General features: G+C 45.1%; 1 protein-coding gene across 10 annotated transcripts in view; it reads left to right on the forward strand.

The window, feature by feature from the left end:
* Window positions 1-11,466, forward strand: part of Rbp6 (RNA-binding protein 6) — a 626,456-nt gene that overhangs the window by 364,865 nt on the left and 250,125 nt on the right. For all 10 annotated transcript variants that reach the window (XM_018037297.2, XM_018037296.2, XM_026819814.1 and 7 more), the window contains exon 4: window positions 4,021-4,105. In XM_018037297.2, coding sequence (XP_017892786.1) covers window positions 4,021-4,105 — 85 coding nt within the window. The remainder of the gene's footprint in view (window positions 1-4,020; window positions 4,106-11,466) is intronic.

Consider the following 11,466-nt stretch of genomic DNA (forward strand, 5'->3'; position numbering starts at 1 on the left):
ATGCTTCTTTCGCTGTACCGTTGGCGCTCAAATAAACACGGCTTCACCCGATTTCACCGTCGCGGATTCTCTTCCACGCCATCCATCTCGGCCGGCCTCACAGCACCGAGAGCACTTTTCCGCGCGCTGAAGGTGGAGAGGGTGCTGCGACAAACAAATGCATCGCGTCAGCCCGGCGTGACACTCTTCCGTGGCTGAGTTGCCTCGAAAAAGGGGGAGTGAAGCAGGCGGGGAGGGTGGTTAAGGCGGAGGGCCTTAGCAGCGGCGGCTAGACAAGGATGAAAAGTAGAGGATCGTAGAAGCCGTGCTCAAGTAGACAAGAGACACGTCAGCCGCCGTCCTTCTACTCAGCCTTTTATAGATTATTCACGTACAATGGTCGAGTGACAAGTGGCAGGTCACGACGCTCGAAACACCGTTCCTCCCGGTCCCCTTTTTGTCCTAGCCACTAAGGAAGATCTTCATTTTTCTCTCTTTGTCTTTTTCTTCTTGTTGCACTTACCAGCCGAACTGACGTGCTGGAGGTGATAATCACCCGACCGATTAGGCGAACCATTTTAAACGTGAATACATTTTAGAATCATTTCTTAGTGACATTGTAGAGCATCTTACTATAAAATTGAGATACACGGATGAACATTGGAATTTTTGTTATTTAATATGACAGAAGACTGTTCGCTATTTGTCTGTGACGTGGAGTCACAGTCAGATATCCATGGATTGAAAAATCTCGAATTTTTTTACAATTCGATCTGAAAGAGTAGTGCAAGATCGTAAAGTACCGTCGCGATATATTTCGCTAGCTATTGCCACTTTAGAATTTAACGAGGAACAGATGCGGCGCGTATGAAATTACGAGACATCGATGAATGTTTCACGTGAATCGATGGTGCGTCTCGTCGTCGTAAACAGGATGTCGTAAAACGCGACAGGAGAGAACAACAGGATGGGAGGCAGGGTAGAGACGGAGGGGGGGGGGAAGGGTAGTTTCCGAAACGCATGTAAATGCATAGCCGCCGATGCCGGTCGCCGCGTTGTTGGTCAGTCAGTGTTTTTCCCCCGGTATTCGGTATCGTGCGATGTTTGGTGTTTTAATGTTGATTGGACGACTGCCGATTCAGCCGGCGTTCGTTTGCCACGATTGTTGTTTCCACGCCGCGCTTCGCCGCGCCGCACCCGGCATCGGTCGAGCGAGAATTTTCAAAATTCTGCACCGCGCACACATGCACGTGCCGAAACGCGCGTACTATCCGTGGCCGGATAAATCGTCAGCGAAATCGCGAACGTAGATGGATTTATTCCATTCCCGTGAGTAACTGTGAGTTCTACAGTCCTTTTAAAAAAATGAGTCTTGATATTAACGTTAGAGACATTTCAGAGTTCTTACAGAATTTTAATTTTCATAAAAAGGAAATTTCAGAAACTTTAGAGTTAACTTGATTATCTTCGAATTTCGTTATGAAACTCCACGGTTTAGTAATTGATGTACATATACTGTATTAATTTCGTACACGGTTTTATCGTTAAACGGTTACTAAATAATTTACGTAGTACTTAATACACGAATGATTTAATATATGCTATTCTATTAAATAACAGCGTTTGCATTGATGACGAGATATCAATGATGCGACGATTTGACGATTGCATGAAATAAATCGATTCGTGTGCCCCGAGCGCTGGAACTGCCATTTTAGTACCAGAGATATTGTTGTAGTTGGAATGGTTCGTTTAATTTTACACGAAGAAATTTAATAAGCACCCGAGGTAGTACTGTTTTAAATAAATCAAATCAACCGTTTCGATACAAAGCCTGCGAAACGAAATCACATAAATAACCATTACCAATTTTAGCAGATTAAAATACATTTCACGTTACCGTCTCCACTAATTAATGATTATCATTGCGTGAGCAGAAATTCTCTGATTTAACTTTTCCTACCAGACATATTAAATGATATCATATTTTTAAAAATACAGGACAGTATTATGATGATTTTTTTATTGATAGAGCAAATGTCTAACTGCGTGTTTTATCGTCCTACGGTCATTTTGTTGCTGCTAATGGATTTATTGCCTGATAGGGAACAAGTATACAAGCGCGTATTGTTATTACAAGGGAGGATCTATGGAAGTTACGAAGCTGTCATAGTAGTAGCAGAGAGAGAGCTGAATAGAGGTGATGTGTGTGGCTAAGTAAATGCTTGAATATGAATGCCGGTTCGGCTACAGTACACACACGGAAATTTTGATGGCGCTTGCTTCAAACAATCTCTTTGGTACGTCAACAAACTTCGCTAGTGTATTTGGATACCGAATGGAGATTCTCATTCGATGACACGCGCTGATTTATGCTTTAGAAAACATTTATTGACAAATCGTCTATTTCTTTAACTGACCTATATACGATCTATTTATACAATTACAATTTATGGTACAGAAATTCGTTTACGGATCCAGCGAATAACAAATCCTTTTATTTGTTGTGCGACGAAATATAAAAGTCGAATTAATGGTCATCACGATTCCGAAATTTAGTCGAGAATAGTATCCGCTTCTGGAAGCGATCGGTGTAAATCAAGTTGCACCGGGCCGGCCGCTTGAGCGTGACATTCGATTCCGCAAACAAGCCGGAGAATCTGCCAATTTCGGCAGTCCACGATACCGTATCCCGTGGCTCGTAAATCCCCGCAAACGAGGTACAAAAATGGTCGAAGTTCACGCGACACCGGGACTCCACGGGGGCAACATTTCGAGTGGCTAGGTATCTCCTGGTTGGTGTATCGCGTGCTCAAAGGCAGCCACACGTGCGATTCGATCGGCTCGTTCGATGCACGAAAAGTCGACTGGACGCAGACGAGGAAACCCGGCAAGGGCAGACAGGGGGTCGGTAGACGGGTATTGGTACCATAAAAAATTCAATCCGAGCTTCTGCGAATGGAAGTGAGAAAATTGTTAACGCGAAACGCTCGGTGGATCCTTCGAAACGATGCGAGCGCGTCGGAATCAATATTTCGCAAAGCTCTCAAGATTTCTCAACGACTAAAAGCCATGAGATGCCCGTATCTCATGTCACGTATGCAAATACAATGCATTCTGCAAAGAAAAACAACTGTAACAAATATCTCCGCGACGCGTGTCTAGGAAAATTCCAATTCCTCTTAAGTTCCAAAAAACACGGGAGAGCAAACAAAACCTGGGTGCTCAACAAACGGCGGCAGGTTAGAAGCAAAGCTGTACCGTTTCATCTAAGTCGTCCGAATTCTCTGTATTCTCAACAAGCGAGGAGATGTAGCAGAGGAAGATGCAGCGTATTCTGAAACGCGCCAGAGGAATTGGCGCGTTCGGTTCCTGAGGCATGTGTGGCCCATAAATAACATGTAAATATTTTCAATAACTGCACGGGGAGCCCCGGCATGAAAAATGCAAACCGCTTTGCGTCCGGCCGCGCAATCGTGCCGCGCGCGCGACTTCCTCCAACCCCTGCTCCGTTCCGCCCCGTTGCGAGATACTCCAGATCGCCGCCCTGGCTTCTTCGTGCTCCTCGGCAAACTATCTTTTAATGTATCTGTATGTACACGGTGTCCCGCGTGAAATTTATGGCACCGGACGCCGGCCGATATTTGTTTCGCTCGGGCGCGCCCGGCTTCGTTCCGCGCCACCGTTCCACCCCTCCCATGCCTTAACCCACGTTCCCAGGGGTGATATGTTCGCCGCGTGCTCGCTACGGAAAAAGAGCCGCCACCGAGGACGAAATAATTTCGCGAATGCGGTGTCGTGACTCTTGTCCGTTGCACGGGACGTTACTGTTAATTCTTGTGGAGAGGGTGTTATTTCTTAGGATTGACGTTGTCACGAAAGGGTTACACGTACGAGGATGGTTGATGTTCGTACGAATTTTTAGATCCATTTTAGTCGTGGATACTAATTTCCTTGAGAGTAGCATAAATTATAAACTTAAATCGATGGTCTTGTTTCGAATGAATTCAACATTTATGTACGTTTTATTTTCTGTTCCAGGGGTTTTGGATTCATCACGTTTGCAGATCCCGCGAGTGTAGACAAAGTGCTGGCACAGGGTAATCACGAGTTGGACGGCAAGAAAGTAAGTGTTGAAACGAACATTATATGACACGTCTTTATGCTGTGCAAATCATCTGTTAAAGTTAGATTCTCTTCTGAAGTTGAACAATTTTTTTGCAACAAAGCATTCTAAATTAATTTCACCTATAATGTTTGCTATTCCATTTATGAGCAAATCACTTTGCACAAATCGATACATCAGATTTCACGCAGTAACGTGGAATACTGATCAGACACGGACAAGTCGTCACAGCCACGTCTTCCTGTTGATGTTAGTCGGTTCTGTTATGTACTAATTAGGCGATCGTTAGTCAACCGTGCGCAACGACCACTTAAGGTAATCGATAGCCATTCTCGCGGAGTTGCCATGAACGTCTGGTGCGTCAGAGTAGAAAAAGCGTTAATGAGAGACAGCACGGAGAGACGCAACGAGTCGAACGAAGACACATCGATCGCGACGTACAAAGACAAACGAGAAAAATCGGTTCGCACGGTAGCGAGCGTCGAGATCGAATGTGTGTTGCGAGAGCAATTAACCGCCGCGAAGTTCTTGATCAAAATAATTGATACACCAGCGCCGGGTTTAATTGATCGCGTCGATAGATAAATATTGCTCGTGTTTGGATTCTTACGGCCGGCATCGGTCTGATGACACAAGAAATTGATTGATTATTGGAGCCAAGTTTCCTGGGACACGGAAACCAGAGAAAGAGAGTACATAGAAAGCAAATGTTAGTGAAAAAATCAAAGTGAAAATAATTGGAATATTCTTTAAAAATCACAATCAATATCAATTATATTAAATAGGTCGAAGGAAAATTATATTCTACCAAGTTTATTCAAATTACCTGGTAATAAGAGTTTGCACAAAATTGCTGATCAAACTGCTAATTGTTGGTCATCAATTAAATTGCACGATATTAATTTCCCGAAATTCATCAAGACATACATGCATACAATTTCGCGTAATGTGCAACGTCCAATTCCCAGAGCAAAACGTTGGAACTAGCTATATCTTTTTTGTAAAATGTCACTAAATATTCTTCGGCCGGTTTGTTAAATCGCCACGACCGGTCAGTTCCTAGATCGGAATGTTTTCTCAACCCCTAATCCTCCTTTCGCATAATATGAAAGCATTCTTAACATCCAGGCAGATTCTCGAAATTCGTCGTGCAGGTGATCCGCGAACCAAACGAATTCCGCGAATATCGTGAAGTCGAGGACCGAAGCGACGACGAAAGAGACGCGGTTGAGCTTTTCGAATCTTTCGGTGGCTCGTTTCACGCGCGCTTAGACAATTACCGGGGAACGGCACGCGTTGGTGCGTCGGCTGGTACGATGCCTTTGGCAGAGATTAATCGTTCAGCGCCACGGCGGCGTGTCATCCGTTTGGCAAATAGGTTTCTCTCGCGGCGAGGAGACAATACACCGGGAATAATATCGTAAGGCGGTGGCCGAGGGGAACAGAAGGGGGAGACAGAGAGAAATAGTTGCGGACATTAGCTGTCCACAGGAGCATAAGTACGACGACCGTGCGGCCGCTTTCGTAAGTACTCCGAATACGTATTAACCGTGGCGGCCGCGGCGGTGCGGCGTCGCTCCCTCTTAACAGGGGTATATCCAGACTCACATAAATTTCGCGTAATTCGCTCGCCTAATGCAAATTGCGAGCGCGCTGCAGCCGGAGTCTAACACCTCCTCGATAGTACACGAGAAACGAGATAGCGAAGAGCCAGCGCACGGGGGCAGACCCTGCCGCATCCTATTAAGGTTTCTGTCGTCCTATACTCCCCACCGGCCAGGGCCACCGCCACTGTCTTTATCTCCTGTCGCATCCTTTGCGTCCGTTTCTTTCTTACGGTTTCCTTGCGCCACGCCGCGTCACGGGATGGCGAACATAACGCGGTGCAAAGCACTGGTAATTTACTCGAACAAGGGTTGTGAGCTGTGTTGAATATTTTAGACAGTGGCAGCTCTAAATGAAATTCTTTTATAATTGATTCTGACTTTTCCGAGAATTCCTGTATCGTAATTTTTATTAGGCCATCGCAGTGATGAACAGCAGTGAAAGAGTTTCGCAGTATATTTTGCACAGCGGTGTCCATTTAGTAAGAAGAATTCAGAGCTCGCTATCTGCTGCAATACATTCATGTACGCAGTTAATTTGACAAAATTCACACGGCTTCAATTCCGCGAACACAAATTACCCAATTGTCTCAATTCCCGTCTCACTGATCCGTCGCCTCTCACCCATTCTCTCGTTCTCTGTTCCTGACGAGGCAAGACGAGAGCGAAGAGGAATCGTGTCTCGCTCTCGACCACCGACAAGATTCGTCACATTAATTAGCGAATCGTTCGTCTCCGGTCGCGTTAATGAACGCCCTCGTGTAAATCTAGAGAGGCCCTCAGACCGCGAAAGAAAACAACGAGAGCAAAGCTAGAAGTAGGAGACATGGGGCGTGAAACACGAACAGCGAGGAAGCTTATCATCCGTCGTTGAGTCCTCCGTTTTTACTTCGTCCCTATATCGACGAAGTGAAATTCGTTCCGAAGGAGAAAACCGCCGACGCTGCTCTGCGATTACCTACTTCGTTGACTTTCATCCGTTTTATATTTCGCTCGAGGACACTTTCCTCGTTTGTCTCTTATTACCTCCGGCAGGTCTTTTCGAATTATGGAAATGATGAAGCGTCTACCTCTCGACTGCGATACTCACTTTTTTCTAGTAGATTCGTTAAAATCAAGAAATCTGAACTTCATATTAGTTGGAAAGAGATTATTTATTTTTTAGAGTGTCGACGAACTCTGTTCTTGACGATCTATGCAATCGTGAACGTAATTTCACTTTCCAAATGCTTCCGAATTTCTATTCGATTTCCGTCTGCAAAATCCGTATGTTACATTGAAACCAGGCTCGCCGTTATTTCGACCAGACGAAACCGAGTCGATGGACACCAAATGATAAACCATCGAATTATCACGGTTGGGCAGAAGACACAGGGGCGGTGGTTGCGGGGCATTTTTGCCGTCCGGATTTAGGGGGTGCGCGCGTGTCATCGACAGACCCGTGCAGGACGTTTAATGTTATCGAAAATCACCGGGAACGCGTGCAAAAGCGATTTTGCGAATCGATGATCGTCGCATCGCGTTTCTCTCCGTTCGTTCCGGGTCGGACAATGATTTCGCAAGCTGCTGCGTAAGCACCGCAGCGCCTACCGATCAGAATAGTCGTCAGATTGCGCTTAATCGCACAGCCACTGGTACTGATTAAAAAATGCATGAATCGCACGCGCAGCCTCATTTGCCGTCCGTTTAAACCCGCCGCGTTTCGAGCATCAGCAGAAAATGCGTGTACGCGCCACGATGATGAAACGTCCAAACGATTCAACGAATAATTCTTTTGGTTTATCGATGATCAGCTTTATGGCAATTCAGTGCGAATTGAAAATGTATTATTGATTCTCCGATCTGCTGGATTAATGTTTAATAATACATTGTTGTATTATAGATTAAAGCAATGGAAATGACAAAGGAAATTGAGAAACGTTATAAAAGGTTCTTCGGAGATTGTGATGTGAATAATGTATTTGCTTGATAGATCAGTTCTACAATATCCACAATCGAACTATTCTGAGGCACGGGAATATCGTCGAGTTTCCTTGGAAACGTGATACGTCAAAAGAGCTGCCGATATTTTCTCTTGACCTCGCATCTATGCTTAACGTATTCGAATTCTAAAGAATATCGTGTCAAGCAAGCTTCTATTTAAGACTCACTCGAAAAAAACGTGTCATGCGTCTCATGAAATTTTCTCCTTTTCTATTATGCAGTTACGTAAAATGAACAAAGTTATCTTAAAAATGTGTCACAATGTAAATATTAAGTGGGCAGAACGTGTTGAAACTGTGAAGGGACGACGGAAGACACGCGAAATCGTCAAAGCTCTTTAGAAACGTTTGCATGGCCCGCATTCTTGAATATTTTGAATCAACCTCGGTATTTCAGACGACACTCCCGTTTACGGGGGTAGTCTGTGTCACCCACCCACGTTTCTTGTCCTGTTTCACGAATAAATGGAGTAGCTACTAGCGGAAAGAAGAATGAGGGTTTAACCCCTTTGACTCACTTTTTCACGTAACGGTTCTGCTGCAAAAGGGAGCATCACGGGTAACGAAAGAAAAAAGTCCGATCGATAGGTGATGTATATACGTGCCTACAGTCGAAAGTACTCTCGATCGGTTCTCGTCGAGTTTCACCCCCGTCGAGTACGTGCGATTCCCATTCGCGTGCAACCTCGCACACGTCCGCTTGAAAGTAACTCATTCGCGGGTTTTAGAGAAAAATCTTTCGTTACCACTTGCAAGAGACTGAGCTGTGAAGTCGGTCCATCGATTCTAACATTCATTGAAAACTTAATTACGATTACTGCCCATAATTATTCTCGCTGAAGACAAGAAACGTTGGCTAATGCTTGCACGGGAACGCGTTACTTCTAGCTCGGGTACTTGTTAAATGGTTCACGTACACACCTTGAGAATCGCGGGTGGCACGGAAAATGGTGCGAAAAATAAGCAGCGTCGCTCATTCGCGGAATAATTTATTTGGAGAGCCCGAAGCCACTAAGCCCTGCGGAAATTGTCTGCAGTCCTTTACAAAACTCAAGCCACCCCTGACTCTCCTTCTCCCCCCTTGAACCATCGCCTACCTATCCTCCTCTCCCCCGCGATCACCCCCGTTTTCCCCTTACCGGCGCGTACACTTCTGCACATTTCTTTCTTCTTTCCTCTCTCCTTCGTCGAGTGAGTCAACAATACGAGAAGCGTCCATTGTCGAATGCTTTTAAATTTGAAATACAAACCGTCTGCCTTACCACCCACCCACGGCCACCCAACCCCACCTTTCTATCAACGTCGTCATCGTGCATGCGCACCTCCTATTCGAAAGGCTTTCTCACTTGCATTTTTTCTTCGTTCTCGATTTCAAACTTTCCGCGTGCGTCGTCTCCCTTACTCTCTCCACGGCTCGAACTCTTTCCCACGCACTCGTTTCCTTTCTCGTTTTTCAACTCCCTTTGCAGCTGGTAGCTTCCAATTTTTTTTCCTCGCGTCTCAGCTTCTCGTGCGACTAAAGAATTCCAGAGAAATAGTCGGAACGCGCGAACCAGGACGCTCCCACGTTGAATATGTTCACTTTTAATCGACCATAATGATTTTATCTCCGAACTGCTGTATTAATTAAAATATCTTTTCTCCGCGAAAGCACGAGCCTCTCACGTGGACCCGAACACGGAGTTTTAACGCGTCTTGGATGAATCAACACCCAAAGCATAATTAGAACGTTATAACAGTAACCACTGTTTCGTCCTATCCTTAATCTCTTAGCGGCTAAGCGGCGGCGGCTACAACAATAATCGTTCTCTTTTAACGAACCGCAGCCCGAAATCTTCCACAAAACTCCCGGTTCGTTCCAGCATGATGTTGTTAATCCCTGGCAGAGCGGCGCTGCGGATCCGCGAAGATATATTTCCAGCCGCTTCGAGAAACTTCCGCTTATCGCGACCGCGAATTAAACTGCGAAACGGAGGCACCGCGGCATCTGTTGCTAGCACGGTTTAATTCGTTCCCTCTGTCCTCCCACGTTCCACGGCCGACGTTCTACCGTACGGAGCGTTGTAATCACAACGAAAACAAGTCGAAAACTAGGGCGGCCGGTATCGCTCGGCGCTCGCGGAATGAAATTACGGAAAAATTGGCATGCATACGCGCAGTTAGGTGCCACGAGATCGCACATGATTTACTTTAATTGTTAAGCATCAGTTTGTTCGAGAAGTCTCATTTACATCCAACTCGAAACTCTCCCGCTGCGCTTTCTCGCTTTTTTCTCTCGCCCGTTTTCGTGTACACGGCATTTTTATGGCCCAACTCCGCGGAGATAGCCGCGCCGGAGAAAAACATGCACAACGGCCGAGCGACGTTTCCTTTTCGCACCAGAAGATGCATACCAAGCACGCGGGACTAAATCAAGCAGCATTGTCGCGTTTTATGACCGTTTATAAACGCGAGCCAGTTATCTTCCTCCCAAAGCGTTGCCGCTCCCTGGATTTCACCGTTGATTTATCCCCGTATTTGCAGATCTGTACTACTTTTCGTCCTTCGACAATCGTTACGATTTCTACTGTTTTGATTTTAACACGCGAAATTATGATTTCACCGCGTAATTCTTCATTAGTCGACGGTGTAAATCTGTTTTCCTTAATGTACTAAAAATTCGGCACCAAAATACCGGTGCGCATGAATATTTCATGCGAGCTCGAATCCGATAACAGCGGTCGAAGATTTTTCATTACGATTTAACCAACTCGCTTCACAATTTCGCAGTACGCGGTCTAAAAATTCATAAATCCACGGAAATAAATGACTTCCAGTCCGACATTATGAAAATAACGATAAACGTTGCGCTGAATGTATTACGATTGCGGTAAAAGATTTTTTTTTTCGTTTGAAATAAATCAGCGCAATGAAAAGAGGTGACGAATGCACGTTCAGACGTTGAGTGGTCCTCGATAATTGAGAAATGAAAACGTGAGGCTTGATGAGGTATACTGGACCGTAAGATTTTGGAAATATTTCTGAACTTCTGGCAACTGGCATGAAATAGAACGGCGCGGCCTACGTGAGGAGTCTTAATATCATTCCCTCTGATTTCCGGCAGGCATCCAAGCAAGGAACACGATCCCGTTAATAGCGCGTAACATCAACAGGAACTTTACCGTCCAATTCCTTTCCTCGTCAACGAACAAACTGTCACTGTCAGTTGAGCAGTTGGAATGGGGAACTCCGCCTGGTAAAACTTACCCCTTAGTTATAAATCACATCGAGACGGGGACTTAAATATTTTACGACGAAACTTTTGCTTTCCTTCGAACTATCTGTCGGCGGATGCATTTCGTAGGAGAAAACCGGCTCGAATGAAATTGGTCTCTTTTAAAATTTCACAAGCCCGCCCGGTCCGCCGCGCCGCTTTACGCGACTCCGCTAATTAAACTTCCCGTCGAATTGTCCAATTTTTTCGTTCAGCACGTCCCACGCTCGCCAGGAGTTAACGGATAACCTTAATACAGCTCGAACTGCACTTGGAACGTTAATTAATTAACTTCGCTGAAGACGTTAAATTATAACGTGAATTAATTCCGAAGCTCGGCGCTACTACTCCGATTTCTATTTATACAACGTCGATCAAAAATTTGGCGACTAACAACTGTTTGATCGAATCAATGGTATGAAACTATCATTCACGAAATGATTAAGGATGTATTGGCTATACAGTCAATCCCAAAAGTTTATGTACCTTAGAAAAACGCATTTCCTATAATTAAAAATAGTG

Source organism: Ceratina calcarata, unplaced genomic scaffold, assembly GCF_001652005.2.
Source record: "Ceratina calcarata isolate Rehan_Ccalc_2016 unplaced genomic scaffold, ASM165200v1 scaffold162.2, whole genome shotgun sequence".
In the NCBI taxonomy this organism is placed as follows: Eukaryota; Metazoa; Arthropoda; class Insecta; order Hymenoptera; family Apidae; genus Ceratina; species Ceratina calcarata.